We start from the raw sequence: 24,294 nt of genomic DNA, 5'->3' as shown, positions 1-24,294 counted from the left end.
TCTTAAAAAAGGGGCCCGCGGGAAGGTTCGCGGCTTCACAAGGCTTCGTGGTACACGTGCGAGAGGGGACAGTCCCCCAGCTGGAAGCGGGACCCCTCCGGGGAGGGAACGTCCCCAGCGGGGCTGGCAGTCCGCTCCACCCGCGGGGCCGTGCACGCCCCGCCGAGCCCCCAGGGAGGGGGTTCCCCGGCAGGCAGCTCTCCAGGCCGTGGGGTGGGTGCATCGTACCGCGCCGGGGGTGAGCACGGGGTGCCGGGGAGCCCCGTGATGCCGCAGGGGCTCCGGCGGGTGCCGGCGGACTCAGGCTCGCTGAATGGTGTGGCGTACTCGGGCTCGGGTGGCAGCGGCTCCGCGTACTCGTGGTATTTTCCCGGTACGTCGTAGTGGTTCATGACCAGCGGCAGCGTGTAGCCCTCATCCGGGAGCGGCTTGAAGGTTGAGGGGCCTGTCTGGCTGCTGGGGCTCACCTGCACCAGGTCCGGCTCGGCGTACTCTGCAACGGGGATGTCAGGCTCTGAGCTGGGGACCGTGGGGGACTGTCCCCACAGCGGTGAAGGGGTGACGGTGTTCCCAATGTGGGTGGGCTGGGGGGAAAAAATGGGCACACCTGGACCCCCAGGGCTGGGAAAAGCTGGGCAGACGCCTGCCAAAATCCAGCTGGGGCAGAACACACCCCATGGGGACGGACACGTGCCTCTCCCCAGCACAGAGTGGGGCTCCTGGTGCCCTCTGGCCACCTTGCAATGCCCACGCCTGTGTTTGGGGTGGAATAATAATACTAATACTAATAATAATAAAGCCCTGCTAGGGTCTCCCTCTTGCCAAGGGCCATGATGCAGGACAGGGGTTGGACCAGAGCGGTGCTGGGGGTGGGGGGCAATGGGCACCCCAGGCTGTCCTCAGGGTGCAATGGGGGACACGTGGCTCCAGCTGTGTGCTGAGGGACCCGTTCATGCCCCGATGTCCCCATTACCTGGTGAATGGGTCCGGCTGAAGTCCCCTGGCGCAGCCGCCGTGGGGAAGGAGGCCAGCGCGGAGCCGGGGGGCGGCAGGCTCTGCAGGGAGCACACCTGGCTCGACTCCAGTTTGGGGTACCCTGAGCAGAGAGCAGAAGCCCCCGGTTGTCACATGCTGTCCCTTGGGGACAGGCAGCGCCGTGCCTGGGGGCAGACCCATGCCTCTGGTGCTGGGATGGCTCAGGGCTCAGCACCAGCTGCACCCCTCCTGAATTTGGCCCTGAGGCACGGCAGGACCCCCAGCCCCAGGGGGTGGGTTGGGGACCCTTTACCTTCCGTGATCCCACAGTTCAGCTCCGCTGCCGGCTTCCTGCCAAGGCGAGAGCAAGATGGGGGTGAGGGGTCCCGGCCACCCCATGCCCACCACCACCCACTGCACGGGGGGCTGCACCCCTCGCTACCCGGCAAACAGCTGAATGGAGCCGCCAGGCTTTGGGGGGGGCGATGCCGGGTCCCCCAGGGCGAAGTGAGGCGCAGGATGGGACCCACCTCTTCCTGCGGCAGAGGAAAGCCAGCAGCAGGAGGCTGGAGCAGAGGAGCACGAAGCCACCAATGAGCAGCATCACCACCAGCGTGGAGCCTGGGGAGGGAGGGCAATGTCAGCCCCTGGGTGCCCCATCCCACCCCTCTGCACCCGTGGGTGCCAGAAACCCACACAGGGCCACCAGAGAAGGAAAATGTGTTGTCACGGGGGGAATCTTAAAGACCAAGTGGGTCCGTTGGTCCCTGGAGCACCCACAAGATGATGCTGCGCCCCAGGGACAGCCCCCCAATCCCCCCACTACCCCATGGCACCCACCTGCCTTCTCCGGGTCCAGGGCGATGCCGGGGATGGGTGTGTGGCTGGCCGGGCGGCTGGTGGGGATGAGGACCTCCTTGGGGACGCTGGGCACTGCGGGGCAGAGCAGGGACCGTGAGTGTGGGACCACCACCGGGTGCACGGGGAGATGGAGATCCCTGGGGGATGTTTGGAAGGTAGGGGGGTGGCGGGGTGAGGAGGGGCTCACCGTAGGGCCGGGGCGCGCGGACCCGTGCCGACTGGCAGCCCAGCAGGGCCACCTTCAAGGCCATGAGCTGATGCCAGCTCTGGGGCATGATGCGGACATAGCGGGCGACAATGGGGGGGATGAAAGCGTTGGAGACCTCCCCGTGACTGTCGGCGTTTCCTTCAAAGACCTGCGGGAGAGGGTGAAGAGGGTGCTGATGGCCCCATGTCTGCAGGCAGGTGGTCTGTGGCCCCCCCCAACGTCCCCCCCCATGCCCACCTTGTCCTCCTGGCCCTCGCTGCCTCTGTAGGGTCTCCAGTTCTTGCCGTCGCGGCTGGAGGAGACCCGGTAGGACGTCACGTAGTAGTCGTACTGCTTGGAGGAGCCCTTTGTGATGATGCCTGTCAGTGCAGGGAAGGGCTTGGGGGGCCACCCTGTACCCCAACATGCCCTGTTGCATGGGGCAGAGCTTTCCCAGCTGGAATAACCCCCATGTCTGGGACACCTGGGTCCCTGCTGGGAGGGGATCAGGGTGGCAGGGACATGACACCCCCCTGGGGAACCCCCCCAGGGGTTCCCTCCGGCCCTGGGAGGGGGTTTGGGTGGCAGATTCGAGTGCTGGACCCCCCGCTCTGCCCCCAGGAGCAGATAACCTCCGGCCCCGGCTGCCAGCCCCGCATTCCTCCCTCCTCCAGCCTCCGGCCGGACAATGTCCCCATTTTCCTCCCCGCGGTCGCCAGCCGCCGCCGCACAAAGCCCCCGCTTTCGGCAGGCTCCAGCCGAACAAAAGGCACTCGCTGGCACCAGATGCAAGAGCATAATATTAACTTGTTCGTCCCAAAAACGGCTGTGGATGGGGGGAGGCAGGGACAAAAGGGGGACAGGGGACAGCCAGGGGGTGGTCGGTGCTGTCTGCATCCCAGTTTGTACCAGTAAAACCATGGCACAAGGAGCACCAATGCTTCCTGGGAGTTATGGCGGGTTTGCAACTGCTCTGGGCAGTTTTTTTGGGGGGTCAGTGAGGCTGGCACCCATGTCACCATGGGGAGGACAGTGGTCAGGGTGGCACAGGGACAAAGGCAGCTGTTGTCCCCCCTCCGATGGCTGACACTCACCTGTGACGTTCCTGCGGGTGCCAAGGTCCAGCTCCAGCCAGGCACTCTTGGAGCTGGGTTCAGCAGCCCAGGAGTGGCCAGTGGTGGCCAGTGCTGCCCGTTCGGCCACCCAGGCTCGGTCCTGGCCCAACGGGTCCACCTCGTGCCACCAGGACGAGGCATTGAAGGCGGCCACCTCCAGCACATCGCCGCAGGCTGGCAATGGGAGACAGCAGGCTGGGAGGCCGGAACCCCCAACCAGGCATGGCATGGGGGGTGGCACCGGGTTTGGCAGCCGAAATCATGGCTTAATTTCAGGGGAAATGGGAAAAAAATACCTTTGTGGAATACAAGCCGCTTCTCGGAGAGGGATCCCCTGCGGGGAGAAAGCAGAAGAAGCATCAGATGGGGGGGTCCGCAGGTGAAAACCCTGGGGGTCTCCGAAATCGAGGGGTGGCAGGTCCACAGTCTCAGCGTGGATGGGTCCCACAGCCGGGTGCAGGGTGCAGCCGGGGTCCCCAGCCCTCCCGCCTTGCCCACCTTTTGGAGTGGAGCCCGTTGGCAAAGGCCGACTCGTAGAGCGTGATCCCCTTCTCCCGGGACAGGGTGACCTGCCCGCCCAGCTCGTCCGCGATCACCCCGGCATGCACGGCCGCCTTGCACAGCACCGAGGTCTGCAGGGAGCAGGGGAGGGGTGAGAGCAGCCCCCCCGTTGGGGGAGGCCGGGCACCCCACGGCCAAACCCATCCCCTGCAGTCTGCTGGGGAGTGACAAGCAGTAGCCACGCGTGTGGGGACCGTCCCCGGCAGGAGCACCCATGGGTGCCACCCCATGGGTGCCAACCTGCACAACAGGGTGCCCCATGGAACAAGGGGGCTCTGCACTTACGTCCCGGTAGCCCTGGCTCGGGTTGCCCCAGATGTCCCCGTCGATGTCCTTGCAGCCCGCGGGGCAGTACACGCTGAAACATGTGGCGAGAAGGGGGTCAGGGCTCGCTCCTGCCCAAATCCCCTCTGCACACCCGCTTTTCTCCCCATCCCGCCGCAGTTGCACCCCAAAAGCCTCAGGGCGAGTGCAGCCCAAGCACCCAGGAGAGGGATGGGGATAAAACCGGGGCCGATGGGGACCGGCAGTGATGCCAGGGCAGGGGACACCAAAGCGGGGACCACTCACACCCCCTGGCCACTCACCTGAGGTGCTCCTCGGTGTAGTGGGTGCCTCGAACCAGGCAGGAGACCAGGTCTGCAAGGCAGGGACACCCCAGGGTGAGGGACACCCCCAGGGCACCCCATCCCCATGCCCTTCCTGACTGAATCCTGCTCCATGTTGGGGTTTTGCTCCCCAGGTCCCCATATCCAGTGGGGCAGGGAGGGATGGCCCCTCGGTCCCTGCAGCCTTCGGCCCCATGCCACCACCTCTGCCTGATATTGGGGTCCCCGCTGACCTGCGGCTCCAGGGTGCTGTGGGGGGTCCCAGCTGGCTGGGTGCCCTGGGGGTCTCCCATGTTGTGCCCCCAGCCAGGCAGAACATGGGTCTTCAGGGAGCTCAGGGCGATGGGAGCCCACCCTGGGATCAGCAAGGAGCTCCCTCCGCCCCCAGCCATGTCCCCCCCCGCCGTGGGCCAAGACACAGCCTGGGGGGGTCTCTGCATCCCTGGGGGACGCTCCCCCCTACCTGGGTGCTGCGAGGTGGCGTAGGACAGGAGGAGGCCTCGTCCTGAGCGGTGGCTGGTGCTGTTAAACAGGACGGTCACGGCGCTGGAGTTTGTCACCAGGAGTGGGGCAGCGGGTCCGGCGTTCCTGCAGTAGGGCCCTGCCAGCAGGGACGGGGCCGTGGTGAGGACTGGGGCTCCCCGGGGACACGCGCGGGCACCCAGACCCCGGGGCGTCACCTCCCCTGGTTCAGCCCTTGCCATTGCCAGGGGGGCTCAGGCATTTGGGCTGTGCTTAGGGTGGTCCCAGCCCCAGGGTGGCACCATGCCCAGGGTGGTCCCAACCCCAAGCTGGCCCCGTGCAGGGTGGTCCCAACCCCAGGGTGGTCCTATCCTGAGGGTGGTCCTGTGCCCAGGGTGGCCCAACCCCAAGGTGGCCCCATGCAGGGTGGTCCCATGCCAGGGTGGTCCAACCCCAGGGTGGTCCCAGCCCCAGGGTGGTCTCATGTCCAGGGTGACCCCATGTAGAGTGGTCCAAAACCCACAGTGTTCCCATGTCAGGGTGGCCCCATTCCCAGGGTGGTCCCAACCCCAGGGTGACCTCATGCCAGCATGGTCCCATGCCAGGGTGGTCCCAGCCCCAGGGTGGCCCCATCCCCAGAGCAGTTACATCCACGCTATGGGGGGGGACCTGGGGCACAGCCTCCCGCAGCTCACCCTGTCCCCACCGTCCCCCACCTCCTCCCCCCCACGCTGTCCCCCCACAGCCACAAGCAGCACCCGGGGGGATGCAGCCCCCAGGCATGGGGGTCGGAGCTGGACCAGGGTCCCAGGGGGGCACCCCGAGATGTCCCCACCTCCACGAGCGGAGACAGATGGGCTCCTGGCTGCGCAGGGACCCCCCCACACACTTCCCAGAAATGCTTCTCTTCATTCCACCGCGGCTGGGACGGCGTGAGCAGCCGCCAGCCCTTACCAGGCGCCTGCCACCGTGTCCCCCGCTGCCGGGGCTGGCACGCACAGCGCAGCCCCGCGGGACCCCGAAACGGGGGCTGTGTCCCCATCCCCTCCCCGTCTCCCCTTTCACAGGCACCGCCGAAGCTGCCTCCTAAATCCCCCCTCTTTAATCCAAATTAATTTGCAGTCTCCATCTCCCTGATTAAGACTTTGGCTTAGCAGGCAGGCGGGTTCCTTGGGGACATCCATGGTCCCAACCAGGGACAAGAGGTGGCCCCAATCCCCAAACTGCCATCACCGCCCCCCCCTATCTCTCTGCTCTGCGTCATGTCCATCACCAGAGCCTCGGGGCACCCAGAGATGCTTTGAGCAAATGCCATTGTTGCCCTGGGGACAGGGAGCTGTGTCCCCATGGTGCTGGCAGTGAAACCCCCCCGGCAGGATCGTGCCGTGCCTCAGTTTCCCCACCCCAACTCACACCCTTGCCCTGTCTGGGTCATATTTAACCGAGAGGTCGAGCCCAGAGGAGGTGGGACACGTGTATGTGCAGGGATGTCACAGGGTCACAGGTGTGATGGAATGGGGGCTCTGCATGATATGCAAATGACATGCATATGAGATGCAGATGACACACATGCACAGATTTCCCACCTGCTGCCAGATGCCAGCTCTGCCCTGGGCAGATGCTGCCGCGGTGCTGCTGTGTTTGGTACGGTGCCCACCCGTCCGGTGGCTCCGGAGACCCCCTGGGTGCTGGGGACCCCTTGGCCGAGCCGTGGGCTGGAGGCTGCCCCCCCCACCAGGACCCCCGCACGTCCCCAAGCAGGATCAGGCCGGGTGCCAGACACCGGGTGTGAGTCAGCGCGGGAGGGAGCCCACAGCCTCCGCCTGCTCCGGCCGCTTCCCGAAAAACATCTGGGACTTCTCAAGGGCCGGCGTCAGGCGAGGGAGCGGGACCCCAGCCCAGCCCCACGTCACCCGCCGGCACGCACGGCCGCAGTGAAGGCACCCAAAAGGGCTGGGGGTGCTCGGCAACCTCTGCCAGCCCCCCACCGCCTCCGCCAGCCCCCCGAAGCATCACCTGGGGGTCCCCCCTTTCCCGCGTTGCCCCGGGACCTCTCAGCCTGGGCCAAGTGGTCTCTGGGCTTGGGGTCCTCGGAGATGGGGACAAACATGTCCCCGAGGCCACCGCAGAGGTGATGGGGTCCAGGGACCTCACGTGCTGTCACCCCTCTGGATATCAGCCCAGAAAGGGTGAAAGCCCTGGAGAATGGGGAAAAATCCCCATCCCGGGAGCAGTGGCGGATCCAAGTTGGCTCCTTTTCACCCTGCGTTTCCCGTAGTGTCCCCTGCCCCTCACCGGCCCTCGGGGCTGCTCCTCCATCCCACCCCATCGACACCCAGGCAGTGATGCTTCCTCCCCCACCTCCCAAGACGTCTCCCCAGCACCCGCCACGCTCGGGGTGCTGTCAAATCCCTCCAAGACCATTAAATCTCTCCGGGAAAATCCTGGAAGCGTTTGGGCAGCGGCTGGGCGGACGGAATTAATTAATCAGCAGCTGCATCTGGTCCCAGCTGAGTGCCCCCCCCCACTTGGCAACAGCCCCTCCTTGGGTACCCCCCTCCTCAGATATCCCCCTCCTCAGATATCCCCCTTCCCAAATATCCCCCTTCCCAAATATCCCCCTCCTCAGATACCCCCTGTACTGGGGTATCCCCCTCCTTGGATATCCCTCTCTTTGGGTACCCCCATCCTTGAGTATCCCCCTCCTCAGACACTCTCCTCCTTGGGTACCCCCCCCATGATGAAATCAGCTAAAAAGCCGGATTTTCCTGATCTTCTCCTTATCCAGGACTTTACATAATATGATATCCCACCCCCCCACCCCATCCGCAGCCCCTCGGCGGGCGCTGCCTCAGTTTCCCCCAGACCCCCCCTTACCGTAGGCGGTGCCGGCCTGGGGGTCGGCGAGCAGCAGGGAGCTGCGGGCGCAGTGCTCGGAGGGCTCCAGGTCCACGTCCCCGAAGGCGAGGAGGAGGGAGGTGCCCGGGGGGGCGCGCAGCCGCCAGCGGCAGGCGGTGTGGTTGGGGTAGGTGCCCGGGTAGTTCTTGGAGCTGAGGGTGCCGCTGTGGGGTGTCAGCAGCGTGTGGCCGCAGCCGTCCCCTGCGGAGAGACCGGAGGGTGGGGGGGGTCAGGCGGGCTGCTCCCTGCCTCAGTTTCCCCACTTGGCATGGCCCCGGGGACACCCCACGGGCACCTGACACCCCTTCAAATGATTTCCTCATCTGAAATATCATTTTTTTGTGGCTTTTCTGGCTGCTGCCCCCGGCGGGGACAGTCCCCGGGGGGATCCAGGGATGAAGCTGCCTCAGTTTCCCCCACAGCCACCCAGCACAGACCTGCACCTCCAGCTCCTCTCCATCCCCCATGCCAGGAGGACCCCAATTTTGGGGGCGACAAAAGGATGCAAGGAGGAAATACCCCCATACACAGGGCTGTACGGCACCGAGCGGCCCCCGGGAACCCCCGGCTGCAGCCTTGACCTTGAAGATGACCTTGGGCAGCTGCGTCCTCATCGCCTCCTCCCCGGGGCGATGCCAGCACCCCCCACAAAAGGGGCTTTTCTCCAGGCTCGCCACCCCCGGGCACGAGGGAATATCCTGGAAACTTGAGTTGAAAGCGCCCGGCGGGGATTTCTGCGGAAGCCGGGGCAGGATTGGGGTGCAGGGAAGGGGGGGCAGGACCGCTCAGTCCCTCTGCATGGGTTGGGGGGGGTCCATCGTTCACCCCCCCCCCTGCAACCCCAAAAAGCTGCTGCTCCTGCCAAGCATCATCCCGGCGCAGCCAGAAAGAAAAGCGATGGCGGGCATGGCTTCACCCCTGCCTTGGCTGCCCTCGCCGTCGCCGGGAGACGGCACAAAGCACCGGCGGGGGAAAATCCTGCAGGGATAAAAAAAAGGGGGGGCCGGAGGCGGAAGATGCCAGCGCCCCCACAGAGCCCACTCCTGCCCAGCCTGCGGGAAGGGCTGGCGGCCAAACCGGGGGGGTTTATCCTGTGAACACCCCCTGGCAGGGATGTGGGACTGGGTGAAATCCCCAATTTCTGCTCCCCCCCGGCTGGGCAGCGGGCCCCTTTACGGCAGAGCCGGGAAGGATCAGGCCCTCCGGGGCTGGGTGGGGGGCACTGGGGGCAGGCTGGATGGGGGTAACGGCGTGGGGGACCCCCGGGCTGCCGGGAAAACAGCTCCCAGAGGGGCCACTGTGCCGGGGCAGAGAGAATTTTGGGGTACTTTGGGGGAGTTTCCGGCAAAGAAGGTTGGAGCCAGCGGGATCTGCATGGAAAACTAGGACAGCATGGCACATGCGCCCGAGCTGGGGGTCCTGGATGGACCCCCCCGGCTCACCCCACGCTGGTGGGTGCGGAGGAGATGGGGGGACCAATCCCAGGAAAAACCCATCCTGGGAAAGGAAACCCTTGGGAAGAGCATCCCGAGCGTGGCCGGCGCATGCCGGACAGGCATGCCAGAGATAAGCCGAGAGCCGCACGCGCACCCGGGGATTTGGCTCCGAAGATGCTATCGAGGGGCCGGGAATGGCGAAGGCAGAGCCACGGGACGTGCCCCCAGCCACATCCCCCCTTAAAAAAAAATAATCAACTGCCAAAAAATGGGAAAACTGGATTTCTACCGGGTGAGGTGGCGGCCGGGCCCCCGTTGGGGCCATCCCTGCCAGGGGGGTTGGTTTGGTTTCTCACAGGATGCAGGAAAGACACAACAGGGCGATGCTCCGGGAAAAGCCCGGCACGCTCCCTCCTCCGGCATGCTGCCGACTCCGGGCGAGCTCCCCGGCCTCCACCGACGGGTTTGGGATCCGGTGGAAACCCGCTATGGGATGTCTCCCAAATCACACATGGGGAACGTGGCAGGGTTCTGCCCCCGGCGATCCCGTCCTGGGCTGTGCCTCAGTTTCCCCTCGCTGGGGACGATGCTTTGGATGTTCCGTCCTCGTCTCCTCGCTCTTGGGTCAGTTGGGGACGAGCGGCACCGGGGAAAATTGTGTCTTTGGGATGAGGTTTGGCTGAACGTTCCCTTCGGGGCCTTCCCGGACCCCGGTGGGAGCGATGCTGCCGGGGCCCGCAGCATCCCCGGGATGGAGCCCGCTGCCCGGTTTTCCCGGTTGCTCACCGTAAGCTCCGGTGATCCTCTTCAACCGGGCCCCTGGGGATTCGGGGGTCCCGGGGAAAGCCCTGCGGCGGGACGGAGCCGACCCCGGGACCCCCGGGACCCCCGGGGCAGGCGGTACCCTGGCACCGGGAGCGGGGCAAGGGCTGTGGGGAGACCAGACCGGTGCGGGACCGGGGTGGTGGAAGCAGCGGGGAGCTCGTCCCGTCCGGTACCGGAGCAGACGGATGGCGGGGATCCCGTCCCGGATCGGTAGCGGGACAGGCGGACCGCGGGGACCCCGTCCCGATGTGGTCCCAGTCTGGAGACAGCGGGGACCCGTCCCGGATCGGTAGCGGGGAGCCCGTCCTGGTCCGATCCCGGTCCGGACACAGCGGGGAGCCCGTCCCGGATCGGTACCGCGGCAGAGGGGAGCCCGTCCGGCCCCCGTCCCGGTCCCCGTCCCCGTCCCAGTCCCGGTCGCGGTCCCGGTGCGGCGCACGGCCCATCCCGGCGAGGGCAGGGGAGCCCCGGGGGTGCCGGTGCGAGCGGGGCTCCCGGTGCCGTGTCCCGGTGCGGGGTCGCCCCCCGCCGGTGCCCCGCAATCCGCACTCACCGTCCTGTCCGCCGGCCGGCCGCAGCCCCAGCGGGCCCAGCAGGAGGCAGCGGCGGAGCAGCGCCAGCGCCAGCGCCCCCCGCGCCGCCCCGCCGCCCGCCCGCATCCTCCCGCCGCCGCCGCCGCCGCCGCCGCCGGCCCCGCCGCGGCCCCGCCGCGCCCGCCGCCCCGCGCCCGCCCCCCCCCGCGCCCATTGGCTGCCGCCGCCCGGCCCCGCGTTGCCATTGGGCCGCCTCGCTGTCAGTCAGCCGGCACAGCCCGGCGGGGGGAGCGGGGGGCTCGGCCGGGCCGGCGGTGGGGGGTCCCGGGCAGCCGGGGGGGGCCTCGCTCGCGGCGGCGGGACGCGGAGCCCCGAGGCGGGGCTGGGGACGGTCCCAGATGCCCCCCGGGGACCGTGGGGGCTGCGGACGGACCCGCCGTCGGGGTACAGATCCCCCGGGCGGGGCTGGGGATGCCCGGTACCGCTTTCCACCCCCCTCCCCGGGCCGTGCTGGCAGGGGGCCGCCCCCCCCACCGCCCACGCCGTCACTCGTGTCCCGGCCTCCCGGGGGAAGCCGCGGGGCGGTGCCACCGGCCGCCGCCAGGGGGCAGCACGGCGCCGCCCGCGCGAGTCGCGCCGCCGTCTTCATCGGCCCCTTTAAGGCAGGCGGCGGCCGGAAGTGCTGGCGGCCGAGGCCGCGGTGGCTACTGCGCATGCTCCCTCCTGCCCGGCCCGTTTCCCCCCCCCCCCCCTTCTCTCAGCCCCCGGACTCGCCCGCTCGGCGACGGTAAGGGCCGGCCGGCGCCGCGCTACGGGAGCCGGGAGGGGCCAGACGGCGGCGCGGCGGGGCGGGGCGGGAGGGGGCCCGGCCCGGCCCGGCCCGCCGGGGAGGGGAGGGGGCGCCCCAGCGCGCGCCGCCGTACGTGCCGCCGCCGCGAGGGCGGACGTCGCGCGCCGCGGGGGGGGGGGGGGGGGGCCGCGCCGCTGCGTCCGCCCGCGGGGGGGGGGGGGGGGGGAGGCCACGCCCCTCCCCCGGGCAGCCCCGCCCCGCCGCCGCCGCGCGCCGCGGGGGGGGGGGCCCCGCTCCTCCCCCCCCCCGCCCTTGACCCCTGAGGGGGGTCTCCTGGGGGGGGGGCGCGGCTGCGGCCTTGTGGGGGGCGCTGACCTCTGACCCCTCGCCTCGGTGACCCCCGCCCTTCGGGGTGACCTCTGCCCGCCGCGGGGGCCCGGGGTGTCCCCTCGGCCTAGCGAGGGCCGGCGGCCCCCACCGGGGCTGGGGGCTCCCGGGGAGGCGGGGGAGCCTCCCCCGTGCTGCCCCGCGGCCCTGGGGGGGCCCCACCGGCCCCTCACCCTGCCCGGGGCCCTCGTCTGCAGCCCCCCCACCCGGGGCCTGGGCTCGGCCCCCGGCCCGGTGCGGCCTGGAGCCGGTCGACGTCGGGGTTTCTCCGTCTCCCGGCGGCCCCCCCATGCCGGAAACGCTGAGGAAGCCGCGGCCCCACCGTCCCACGGGGGGTCCCCGGGGGAGCAGCACCGGGGAGCGCTGCCCCGGGCGGGTGTCTGGCCTGCCCGGAGTGCGGTGAGCCCTGGGCGGGTGAAGACGTGGCCGGGCAGGGACCCGCGGGGGGTGCGTGGGCTGGAGCCGGCTGCGGAGCGTGGCCCCTGCACCAGTGGCTCTCCTCGCTTGTCCCACTGCGTCCCAGCCGTGAGCCCGCTGTCACCTGCCGTCACCTGCCGTGGGGTCCTCTCCTGACACAAGCGCTTTCCCAGAAGCTTTTAAGCCCCCCGCGGGGCTGCACTCCAGCCCCACAGCGGTAACAAAACCACCTTTATACCTCCCTGCGTAGCGGTAAGAACAGCCCGTGCGAGCGCAGCGCTGCTCAGTGACCCCCTGCGAGGATCTCCTGCGGCACCGCACCTCTGCCACCTGGAATACCGGCTTCTCCCGCAGCCCATGTGCGGTGGGAAGGGTCAGTCCCAGGCACGTTCCTGGTAGTGAGGGATCAGAGCATCCCAAGGGCAGCTGGAAGTGCTGCCGGCCCAGGGGGAGAAGCTCCATCTCGGAAACCTTCTCGTGCTCTCGCCGAAACCCACTGTGCAGGTTTGCTCGGCCGGCACCAGCCTGTGGGGCCAGGGAAAACTGCTGGCTGCTGCCGGCTCGGGAAGTTACGAGTGGGATGGCACTGGGGGGAACTATCTCCATCGGTTTTGTGTCGTCGGGTGAGATGTTCCTGGCTATCGTGATCGAGAGGGAAGGAGAAAGCCTCGTGTGTGTTGACAGGCACTTGCCATCTCTCTCTGGTGGTGAATTTAAAATACCTGGTGCCCTCTTTGGAGCCGGAGCTTTGCTCTGCCGGCCCCTCGGTCCCCGCTAGCCCGGCCTTTGCTGCGGTGGGACTGGGTGACCATGCTTACACACCGCTGCCTGCCCCTCTCTCTGCACAGGCAGCAGTGCTGCCGCGATACAGACCTGCCTCTGCTTTGCCCTCTGCAGCACCGCGGCACCCCGCCACCGCCGGGCTTCATGTGAGAGATGGCGAATGCCGAAGTGAGCGTCCCTGTGGGTGATGTGGTGGTTGTACCAAGTGACGGAAACGAAGGGGAGAACCCGGAGGATACCAAAACCCAAGTGATCTTGCAGCTCCAGCCGGTGCAGCAAGGGTGAGTTGGACGGTACCGGCGTGTCTGGGAGGTGTGGGGTGGGATGGGGGGGATCCCTGTAGATTTTCGTGGCGTGGGGACCGAGCGTCGCTGCGTTTTCCAGGTCTGCGTCGGTTTTGTGCCACGCACAGTAGAGAGAAAAATACAACGCAAAAAAGCTTTTGTGTGTGTCGCTGTCACGGGGCCTCCGAGGACTGAAATTGTCCTGTGGGGACGTGTCTGCGCGATGCTGTCTCTGTGGATCGCGGCAGCCTGGCGATGGCTGTGGCAGTGGGGAAGAGGCGAGGTGGTCACGGTGCTGCCCTGGCCACGCGTCCTCCCAATCTCCCTCTTCCCTCTCCGGCCCCAGGGTGGGTTTTTGCCACGCTGCAGCTGCTATATGTGGTGGTCTGTGCCCGTGTGTCCAGGTCTGCGTATGTCTCTGTGCCAGCTTTCCGCTAAAATAATCCTCCTCTAAAATACGATGAAGCTGGGATGTTGGAAGGAATTTTGTGATACCCTTGGCAGCTGCTGCGGAGAAGTGGCTGCCACCAGGCGCTTTGCCTTAACTCTGGATCAATCAGGACATAAATATAGCAGCTCATTTGATAATATTTGCAGAGCAGGGTAGCTGGAGGCCTGGCAGTGACTATTCCCTGCGTGATCACCCGTGCTGCAGTGTCACACAGGGCTGGAAGGGAAATCCTGGGGCATTGAGCTCTGCTTCCTGTTGTCGTGGGTAACCGCCTGTATCACAAACCAGAGAAGGCACAGGGAAGCGCACTGCAGAGCTGCTTCAGTGGTGTTGGCAACGTGGAGGGTGCGATGACAGGACTGGGAACGCCTCTGCGTGTTTCAGTCCTTGGGACTATTATCGTATTTCGTATGTGCCAAAAAATGCCTGTGATTGAAACTGTATCAAACGAAATCCGCGTCCCTTGAGGACAGGCAAGAAAAAAACAAACCGAATTTTTAACCCCGTGCTGTGAATCTTAATTTCCCGTGATTTATATAGTTTGTTTATGGATGGATGCTTTCACAACAGGATTTACCAAGAGGGCTCCGAGGCCAGCGCTGCCGTAGTGGCCGTCGAAACCCACACCATCCACAAGCTAGAAGAAGGGATCGGTGAGTTCCCGCTTGGCGTGGGCAGAATCCCCTCCTCTGCAGGGCTGGTCGCCGCTGAGCTGGTGTCTCCAGTTCGCTGGGCTTCCTTCTGGCTCTGCCCCTGCAGATGCTGTTTCCCAGGCATGGATGTGGGTGCAGGGTCTGGGCATACTCTGGAATAAGAGTCTGCTGTTACTGCTTGGTCTCAAAGTCCTGGAACTGAGATCCTGGCTCTCCTGCAATGAATGGTAAGGGCTCCCACGGGGTCCAGGGGAGCCGAGATTTCACCCTAGTCTTGGTGTGCAGACACTAGCAGGCAGGAGCAATGGTTATGAGGATGGCGGTTGTGTCTGCGCTGGCTGAAGCATCAGACTCTGATTGGCAGTTCTTGGCTGAACGAACAGCCTGACAATTTGGGTTGGATGTTCAGAAGAACCAAGCAGGTTGGCTTTGAGTGCTCTCTGCCATCCTGAGGAGTATGTGGGAAAAGGCTCCTGCCAATAGGTGCTGTCACTAGATCTTGACTAGCGTTCTGCTTCCTGTGTGGGTGTGGGTCTTTTGGCAGTGTTAGCAGAAACTCTGCGTGTGAAGAGAATATATTATCAGTAAATATCTGATATCGCTGCTAAAGAGATACCAGAGTTCCAAGAAATCTGAGAGATACCTGTGCTTCAAATTTTAAAGCATTTTGTTTCCACAAAGATTGTCCTCATTGGCACCTCCCCACACACTTACAGATGTGTTCAATTTCTGATCTCACGTTTTCCTGATAGATGAGCTTGCTTATTTTGAGTGTTGCTGCATTAAAAAGCAGATGCCAGTTGCTGTTAGAGCTAGTAATTGGAGAAGACTAAGGGAGGACTGATCCTGAGCTGGGATCGGCCCTTCTTTTGGTTTCCTGAGTGTAGGTCTCACAACATGGGAGCTTTCAGCTCCTGCCTTGTGGGATTTGAGCTTCTTGGGTGGAAAGTTTCATTTTTACCCATTCCTCCCTCAGACCCCAGCACCATTGAAACGAACGAGGAAATCGAGATCGCCTATCCCATCACCTGCGGGGAGAGCAAAGCCATCCTGCTCTGGAAGAAGTTCGTCTGTCCGGGAATTAATGTCAAGTGTGTAAAGGTAAGGGAGTTTTCGCAGCGGATTCCTTCTCTGCTCTCAAGGTCTGGTGCTTGACCTCCACAGGACCTCCTTACTTTTTGCATTTCATCTGAGCCTTGTCCTGGAGCCGAGTGACTTTGCCTTTGCAGCATGCTGGATTGTTAGCGTTAAAATTGTTTCTAACATGGGGAGAAGCAGGGGAGGAGTGCGTTAAGGAGTGAAGGCCTGTCACCCACCTTATATTTCAGTGCTGCTCTTGATTACTGTTTAAAGCAGAGTCGTATTTGGCACTTGATGAGGGACTTGGAGCTGAAGGCAAGCAGGGGATGCATACTGAGATCTGCCAAAGCTTTTATTCTTTGTCTCTTTCCCTTGGTGTCCTGATACTCTACTGCTGTCGCTGCCTCGGTGAGCAGGTTGCATCGAGAAGAGAAATCTTGCTGTAACCTTTTTCCACTTGAGAGTGTGCTGATGTAACAGCTGATGCACTGAGGCTGAGTCCCCGTGTGCTGCTGCGGCGAGAGCGCTCTGCTGCTCACCCTCAACGGGAACTATCTTAGTCACTGGAGCAGGACAGAACAGCTGCCCGAGTGAATACCTGTGTCAGCTAGATGTTGCTCGGCTATTTGATGTAATAGGAGTCTCCCGTAATGATCTCCAAGATGACTGTACATGTTCACAGAAGGAGCTAATTTGGTTCATGCTTTGTACGAAAGCCTTCAGGGCTGTTCTTGGCTAGAGCTGTGTGGTTTGAATGCCGATGGCTGGCAGATCATCCCTGCCAACATAGCCATTCCGGAGTTATAAGCTTTGCTGCACCAAGGGGTTCAAAGCTGGTAGGGATTTGCGAAGCAGCTCCTCTTTCTCGGTAGAAGTGGGGGCTTAGATGAGCTGTGGACTGGCTGTGTTGGATGTCCCAGTACAGTCTTCCAAAGTGATGTTACCCTGTTTGTGAGCCTTGGTTTATCTCGTTGTCAGTTCAATGACCAACTGATTAGCCCGAAGCATTTTGTTCACCTGGCTGGGAAGTCTACCCTAAAGGACTGGAAGAGAGCCATTCGCCTCGGGGGAATCATGCTGAGGTATTTGAGTTGCCTACCACCGTGTCCAGCTTCAGGGCTCCATCACTGCAGCTGCAGGATCCCAAGCAGGCGTTTTGTCTGCTTTGCAGTCCCTGGGAGATCTCTTGGAGGCTCACATTGTCTGGCCAGCAGCCTGCAGCACCTCTGGGTCAGAGATCCTGGCCCCGTGGTCTGAGGGGCAGGATTCTTCATCTTGTACAGAGGTGGCCTCACCTGAGGGACCTGGTACTTGCTGGGGGTGGAACAGGACTGGGGCCCTGTATGTGAAGCTGGGGGATGGCTTGTATTTGCCGTTTGAAAGCCCTGCAAGAGATGTTTTGTGTGCAGAGTGGTGCTGGGTCTCCCTTTTTCCATCCTTCCCATGGCCGTAGCATTCCTACGTGGAGTACTCCCTTTTGTCTCCAGGCTGAGATTTGAGCTGAGCCTGGTTCTCTCCCCACTCCCTGCACAGAAAGATGATGGACTCGGGACAAATCGACTTCTACCAGCACGACAAAGTTTGCACCAACACCTGTCGAAGCACCAAGTTTGATCTCCTGATCAGCAGCGCCAGAGCACCGGTGCCGGGGCAGCAGAGTGTGGTGCAGACTCCTACATCAGCTGACGGTAGGAAACCAGTTAGCAATAGCACGGGAGTTGCCCTCTGACACTCCTCTCCCTCCCTGGGCTAATCAAATCAGGTTGACCCCACACACACACACTTTACACCTTCTCCCCAGGTGTAGCAGGGTGGTCTCACCGTTCGGGAGACCGCTCTGGTTTCTGGGAAGGAAGATGATGCTTCTTGTCCGCTCAGAGAGGTCTTGGCAGCATCGGTCAGGGAGCTCTGCTCTGCTGTAACGGGAGGGCTGGGAAGCAGCCGATGTTAAGCAGTGACTAGAGGCAGCCTCGGGAGCCAGGGGAGGCTCACCTTGAAGGAATCCCTGTTCTGGCATCACCATGTGAGCAAACACCTGAGGCTTGTACAATGTTTCCTGATGTCCTATTTGAGGGTCTATTACAAAGGCACGAGATGGGCTGATAATCGGGAATGAATCTAGGCATGCCGGTCTCCTCTGGAGCAGCCTGCTCCACATTACCAGGACGTCCGTGAACGGGGCGTGATGGCTGGTCATGATTTGATTCTCATTCCAACTGCAAATTCTCAGCGAATCCCATACTTCAGAACAGAAAGTGATCTCTTTGCTGAGGTTAGGGGAGAAAACTACTCCCAACTGTACCACATTGTTCAGCCGGGCAGGTTACATTTCTCTAAGGCCCTGGGTGGGTGAGATGGCAGAGTTGTCCACAGGCTAAGGAGAAAGTCCTGGAAGGCACCATGGCCACATGGTAAAACCTTACAGTGGCTGCACATTGGCTTAGTCCCAGATTTGATCGAGAAACTTAGGATTGAGTCAGATCCATTTCCCTTCTATAAACCAGCTTGGACCCTGACCCTGTCATTTCCTGAGAGATTAGGGCATCTCTGGGGTGCAGAGCTCCCTGTTGATGATGCAAGGGGAGAAGGGTGGCTGGACTGAGGCTTATTTGTTCCCTTCTTTATTCTGGTACCTTTCTGCTCCTTTTATGCCAGGAATCCAGTTTGCTTTTTGGAGGGCACGTGGTTTTCCCTCCAGAAGCCCCAGAGCCTTTCACAATCACAGTTCCAATGAGAAGCAGCAATATTTGCTTTTAGGTAATTTGGTTGAAAGAAGCCAAGCGCAAATAACCTGACCACAAGAGTGAAAAAAGAGCCTGGGAGGGGTGAGGGGGATGGAAGGCACAACATGGATTCAGGGCTGGCACTCTGGGTGCCACAGAGGGAGCTGACATTGCCTCTCTGGCAGGGAGCATCACCCAGATCGCGCTGTCGGAGGAGAGCATGGAGGAGGGGATCGAGTGGAATTCGGCTCTGACGGCTGCCGTCACCATGGCCACTGAGGAAGGCATGAAAAAGGACACGGATGAGATCTCGGGTAAGATCAGGCTGCTTGTTGGGTGTTTCTTCCCCTCTCCTCGCCTGTTAACATTTTGGAGACTGAAATCCTGAAAATAAGGAGAGTTTAGGCAATGACAGAGCTGTCCCCCAGCCCCTTGGCTATCCCAGCATTTCCCAGGCGTGCGGGGTCCCTGCCAAACAGAGCTCCTCACCGCAGCAGGCAGAGTGGGATTTCAGCCCTGGCCTTGTGGTCGATGGATGATCCCCCAGATCAGTTGCTATGAGTTACAGTGAGGGGCTTTTTTTTTTTGTTCATTATAAGGATGTAAACATCTGCCAGCCTGGAGCTAGACTGAAACCATCAGGGAGCAGTGTCTTGTTAGTACCCTGTCAGCTCTCTTGGCTGTGTCTGGCTGCGGTGCCTTGTGTTCCCTCTTAGGATCAGTGCAGAAGCTTAGGCAGAATTTCCTCAAACAAAGATTTTAAGCTCTGCATCTTGCAAAGATGGGAAATGTTGCCTTGGAAGTCATGGTGCTGCTTTAAAACATGTTAGTGATTTGCTGCCTGGGTCTGTTTTCCTTCTTCTGGGTTTTGTGGGGGTTTTTTTGCGTGTCATATCCACCCCAATGGCCAAATTAGAAGTCGTCTTGCACAGTTACTCTTGCCTGAAAGGTTCAAGGTAGCCTTGTAGCAAAAATGCCAAATGCTTGTACACGCTGACTTCTTTTTACCTCTCCTTGTGCCAGAGGACACGCTGATGTTCTGGAAAGGAATAGCTGATGTGGGGCTGATGGAGGAGGTTGTGTGCAACATCCAGAAGGAGATAGAAGAAGTCCTAAGAGGCGTGCAGCAGAGGTTGGGTCAGTCTCCCTTCCAGATGACAGGTAGGTTGTGAGCCACAGCCTCTGGCTCTGCCGTGGGGAAGGATGCTCAAAAGGGCACCTGCAGGCAAGAAAAAGAAGCGACAAGGGTCCATCTCCGCCATTTAAAGCTGTTGAGTCAGGGTGTTTGAGTTACCGCTCATTAGCTGAGCTGTGGGAGCTGAGTCTGGGTGTGGTCTCAGCCTGCCCAACGGTGAAGTGCATTCGCTTACACTACTGCCAGGCACAAGGACGCAACGTGCCACGCTGCTCCCTGTGCAAAATGACCCTGGCAGCTTGCTGAGACCATCAGACGACTGTCCTCAGCTCCCGGCCCTCGTGAAAGCCTGCCCAGATTCACTTCTCGGACCAGAGTTACTCAAACGCTTTTCTCTGTGGCAGTGCAGGCTTAAACAGGTCCTGCCCCCTCACTTCTCGTCCTGTCTTCACTTGTGCCAGAAAACCTGTTTTTGGGGCTGAACCAGATGAGGGAACTGATCTGGGTTAAAAATAACTCCCCTCCTCTCTTTAGGGTTATTTTTAACTTGGATCAGTTCCCTAATCCAATTCAGCACGTGCCCCTGTGAGCACAGGGTTTGAGAGCACCTCTTGTTGATGCTCTTGCTGAGAGAACATCCATGTAGCCACAAACTTCATTTTACCCAGGATATTTTTTTTTATTTTCTAATTTAGCTTTGGACTGGCGGATCTTTGTGTCTGGTAGGTGGCAGCTTTTGGAAGCTGTGAGTGATTGAAGTCAGTGGATTATAATAGAAATTTTGCACAGCTTTCAGTGAAGCTGGCATGTTAATGACACTGTCAGCAGCATGGGGTGATGATTTGTAGGTGGAGAGCTCGTTTGTATCTCTGTGATTGCAAATTATGCTTTCATTTGCAGCAATTTTGAGCTGCTTGGGTGACACATCTCTGTTTCATTTTCTTTATCATGTGAATGGGATTATTTAGTCCTTGGATGTCAGAAGGATGCGGGAGCTGGGTCTGTCCTTGTCAGCCAGCCCTGGTGGAAGAACAGAGATAGTTTTACAAAAAGCAGCAGGAAATTTTTGGTGTCGTACGAGCATCTTTTGAGTACTTGACTGAGTCCCATCTGCAGGACTAGGCGCTCATCCCCATGCACTTTCCTTGCAGATGCTGCAGTCTTGAACAATGTTGCCCACACATTTGGCCTAATGGACACAGTCAAGAAGGTTCTGGACAACAGGAAAAACCAGACAGAGCAAGGAGAGGAGCAGTTTCTTTACACACTGGCAGGTACAGTCAGCGCCTAGTAAGGCTTATCCTGTTGCTGCTCTTGGGAACTGATGTGACTTTCCTGCAACAGATGAACCATATTTGGGTTATTTTTCAATACACGCTGCCCCAAAGCAAATGCATCCCAATCCCTTTCCATCCTAGGGCTTGAGTGGAATTTCCCCTCTCCCTTGCCTCACAGTGAGCCGTTGCTTGGGGCATTTGACAGCCCAAAGTCTGTGCCTTTTGCTGCAGCCAGGGTGCTGGGGGAGTGAGTCCAATTCAGTCGGTATTAGGAAATAGGTGCTGCTACCTAAGGGCTGTGTGGCAGTCATCTGAGCTGCAGGCAGTGCCGTGCTGTGCCCGAGCTAATAGGCTTCTCCGTGTATGGGGTGCTGAGTTGTCTGCTTGTCTTGGCGTGGAGCTATCAGGTGTCTTGCACGGCTTCCCCTGAGCTGAAGCCAATAACCTGACCTGGATTCCCCAGAGCTGTTTGCTGGATGTGTCTCCCTCCTCACCGTGTCCTGTAGGACCTGTTCTTATCTGGGATGTCCTAGTCCCCCACTGCCCTGGATAAATGAGATTACTGTGCTACTTCTGACTTCCAGTGTTCACACAGACGAGATGTTTCATTGACCCAGGCAGTCCTGCTCCCTGTCCCCAGTACAGGTGCGCTTGGCTCCTGGGGAGGGGACCCAGCCAAGCTCAGGAAGCAGTTCCTGCTGTCTGGAGGGACTTGTCCACTCTCCCTTGTAGGTGGGTCTAGCTTGGGGAGCAGAAGTGCCCACCTTCGCATCAGTAGGAGCAGCCAACTGGTATGGAGCATTGTCTGTTCCTTATCCAGGCGCTGACAGCCGGCCAAAGCAGGCTGAGCGAGTGCAGAACATTGGCCAGGTCTATGTGGGTGGCAGGAGAATCTGGCCTTTTCCTTCAGTGCGGTTTGATCTTGGGTGAAATGCTAAGATCATGCTCGACTGGGTGGTTAGGAGACCTCCTGTTGCAAACATGGGGTGTAATGGTTGGTTGTGGAGCCCGCGAGTCCCCAGGAGCTCCCGCAGCGTGCTGGCTCTAGCCCGACGCGCTGCTTAGCCGTTCTCTTTGCAGACCTGGAGCGGCAGCTGGAAGAGCAGAAGAAACTTGCCAAGGACCAGAAGGCGAAATCCCAAACCATCCAGAACGTGGTGCTGATGCCCGTCAGCGCTCCCAAGCCCCCCAAGAGACCCCGCCTGCAGCGCCCAGCCTCCGCCACCGTCCTCAGCCCCTCCACCCCCATCCAGCAGCCTCAGTTCACGGTCATCTCGCCCATCGCTATTGCGCCCGTCGGACAGCAGTTCTCTGTGGGCAACATCCCGGTGGCAACCATTAGCCAGGGCTCTAGCCCGGTGACTGTTCATACCTTGCCGTCTGGCTCCCAGCTCTTCCGATACGCCACCGTGGTGTCCTCCTCCAAGACCAGCTCCTCCGACACGGTCACCCTCCACCCGTCCTCCAGCCTGGCGCTGCTGAGCTCGGCGGCCATGCAGGACAGCGGTGCCCTGGCGAACGTGGCGGCCGTGGTCAACCCCGTGGAACTGGTGGCCATGGAATCCGGCCTCACTTCCACCATCCAAGCCGTGGAAGGCACCTCGGATGACGGGCAGACCATCATAGAAATCGACCCGGCGCCGGATCCCGAGGCGGACACGGACGAGTCGGAGGGCAAAGCTGTGATCCTGGAGACGGAGCTGAGGACTGAGGAGAAAGTGGTGGGAGATGTGGAGGACCATCAGCACCAGGTCCATAACGTGGAGATTGTGGTCTTGGAGGACTAGTGGGGAAGGCAAGCGTCAGTTTGGGGAAGAGTTGGGAATTTGTTTTATTTTGGGCTTTTTTGTTAAGCATCTTTTCCAGCCACCCCATTTGTTTCCATGGATATTTTCATTGTACTGTATATAATATATATATATAATTTTTTTTTTAAACAAAAAAGCTGGAGAAACACGTGAGACCTGGAAAAGGCTCCGTCTCCGTGGAGCACTGAACAATACCGCCTGTTTGCAGGGTCAAGGAGAGACTGGATCTCTGCTGAACAACCCAACCGGGAGGAACTGGACGAGGGCTCCTGGTGCCGAGAGTGCGCCGTGGCCCAGCCGCACGCGTGGTGCTTCTGCTCCGGGCCCGCCCTGGCCCCGATTATTTTATTTCAGAGAGACAATAACCAGTGGCTGGAGTGTTGATGTGACTGTGGGAAGGGATGATGGCTTTGGGGTGGAACAGGTACCTCATTTGTATTTTTATTTTCCCCCAGGGAAGGGAATTCTGTCGGACTCTTCACTGTCACCTCAACTGGGATTTTTTTATTATTATTATTCTTGCTTTGGGGAAGACGACAGTAGCCCTGCCTTTACTGTCCATATTCTCCTCCTCCACACAAATTGTTTTTATATCTATGGTTTTTTGTATTTGTTTGCTGTCTCCCTTCCCATGTCCAGATTTCCCAGCTGCAAAGCCCTGGACCTACTCTCGCCGGTCTCGGGGTCCCTGTATCCCAATCCTGCCTCTTCCCATGGCACTTTTCCCCCATCCCTTTCCCCGCCTGGCCAGGCTCGGTGCTGCAAACATCGCTTGGAGACTCCGAGATCACTTCAGCCTTTTGCATAAAGGCAAAAAATATCAACTCGAGCTTAAAACCACAACCTCCCCCTTCGCTGCTCGGCGCCGCAGGGACCTTTCGGGGTGTACAAAGCATGTTGTGCTGTTGCTTTCCGGGAGAGCTGGACTCCGGATCGGGGCAGCTTCTGTTTACACTGTGTGCTGGGGCTGCTCCGTGCTTGTCGCTACTCGTTCGGTGGTTTTATTTTTGTATTTTTCTTCTTTCTTCCTATAATCTCTTGGCAGGATTAGAACTGGCACGTTGCTGAAATAACGTGTGCCCCGCTGTTTTCCCGCTTTCCCTCTGGTTTTTATTTTTTGGTGGCCGGGGTCCCTTTGGGCTCCGCCGCGGTGGGAAGATGGAAGGGGGGAAGCGCCGGGCGCTGTTAGAGCTGCGGAGGTTTGGGTGGGCTGGGAGGGGGGGAGCTGCTTGGCAATATTAAGCAAAACAACAGCAAAGGAAACACACCTGGGGAGGGCGGGTGGGGAGGGGGAAGGAAGATGTGTTTGGCTATTTTTTTGCATTAAAAGGACAAATTGAACTACGCTCGAATGGTTTATTCGTGGGTAGGTGAAAGGCGGTGGCTCTGTCACCTCAGAGGCAGCGCGGGACGGGCAGGGACCCCTCTGCCCGCTGCCACTGCGGGGTGGTCGCTGCTGCTCGGGAAGGCTTTCCCGGCTTTCCCATGGAGGTGGGAGCTCGTAGCAAGTCCTACCCACTTGTGCAGGTGTTGGGGAACACCTGTGCCAGCCCCATCCCATGGAGTCATCCACCTCCCTCTGCATCCAGCCGCCTTCTCCCCATTCCCCCCTGGCCTGGCCCTTGCAGGCAGCCCCTTGACTGGGGAGGGACGGGGGCTTTTTGGGGGGACCCCCCCCAAATCCAGGCTTACAGAGGGTCCCTCCCTGCCCCTCTCTTGGCCGGGCAGGGCCTGGGCAGGGTCTGGGCAGGCTGCGCTCCCCCCTCATCTGCTCCCGGCCCGAGTGGAGGTTGGCGCCCAGGGAGCCCCTTGGCCGGGGGGGTGTCCCGGGGGGTTGCGATGGCCCCCGGGCCCTGAGCGGGGGGTCGGGGGGTGCTAAAATATCGGGGGGTGCGACAGAGCAGAGTTATGGGGGCGGGGCTGCAGCCGGGCCTCGGTTTTTGCGGGGAGGGCCCGGCTGGGCGGTGGGCGCCTGGCCCTTTAAGAGCGGCCCCCGCACACGCCCGGCCGAGCGGGGGCGCTGATCCCGCCGGTCCTCCGCCGGT

General features: G+C 61.3%; 2 protein-coding genes across 3 annotated transcripts; one reads left to right on the top strand and one right to left on the bottom strand.

Moving 5' to 3' along the window:
- Positions 1–35: 35 nt before the first annotated feature.
- LOC132319613 (discoidin, CUB and LCCL domain-containing protein 1-like) lies at positions 36–11,176 on the bottom strand. The gene is given in 17 exon segments (XM_059830669.1): positions 36–493; positions 974–1,096; positions 1,289–1,326; positions 1,506–1,596; positions 1,816–1,908; positions 2,024–2,192; positions 2,282–2,403; positions 3,118–3,312; positions 3,435–3,472; positions 3,637–3,770; positions 3,985–4,057; positions 4,287–4,338; positions 4,771–4,908; positions 7,647–7,868; positions 10,102–10,187; positions 11,011–11,041; positions 11,044–11,176. Coding segments are annotated over 17 exon segments (2,196 nt in total).
- A 1,258-nt stretch (positions 11,177–12,434) lies between these two features.
- GMEB1 (glucocorticoid modulatory element binding protein 1) lies at positions 12,435–22,289 on the top strand. Of its 2 annotated transcripts, none has more exons than XM_059830841.1 (10): positions 12,435–12,559; positions 12,953–13,119; positions 14,144–14,226; positions 15,203–15,327; positions 16,285–16,388; positions 16,840–16,994; positions 18,215–18,343; positions 19,053–19,190; positions 20,316–20,438; positions 21,522–22,289. In XM_059830841.1, exons 2-10 carry the CDS (start codon positions 12,992–12,994, stop codon positions 22,226–22,228), a joined length of 1,692 nt encoding a protein of 563 aa, XP_059686824.1. In that variant the 5' UTR covers positions 12,435–12,559; positions 12,953–12,991; the 3' UTR covers positions 22,229–22,289. The 2 variants fall into 2 exon arrangements, with proteins under 2 accessions (XP_059686824.1, XP_059686823.1); XM_059830840.1 differs by having other exon boundaries at positions 14,114–14,226.
- Positions 22,290–24,294: the final 2,005 nt, after the last annotated feature.

The sequence above is a fragment of the Gavia stellata genome, chromosome 29 (genome assembly GCF_030936135.1).
Source record: "Gavia stellata isolate bGavSte3 chromosome 29, bGavSte3.hap2, whole genome shotgun sequence".
Taxonomy (NCBI): Eukaryota; Metazoa; Chordata; class Aves; order Gaviiformes; family Gaviidae; genus Gavia; species Gavia stellata.
Note: the sequence above shows the minus strand (reverse complement) of the source record. Positions and strands in the feature narration are given on the sequence as shown.

Excerpts from the sequence above, each read along its gene's own strand:
- GMEB1 (XM_059830840.1), top strand. The coding sequence starts at position 12,992 with ATGGCGAATGCCGAAGTGAGCGTCCCTGTGGGTGATGTGGTGGTTGTA. Across the intron at positions 16,995-18,214 it reads GACTCCTACATCAGCTGACG|GGAGCATCACCCAGATCGCG; the intron begins GTAGGAAACCAG and ends CCTCTCTGGCAG. Across the intron at positions 19,191-20,315 it reads GTCTCCCTTCCAGATGACAG|ATGCTGCAGTCTTGAACAAT; the intron begins GTAGGTTGTGAG and ends CTTTCCTTGCAG.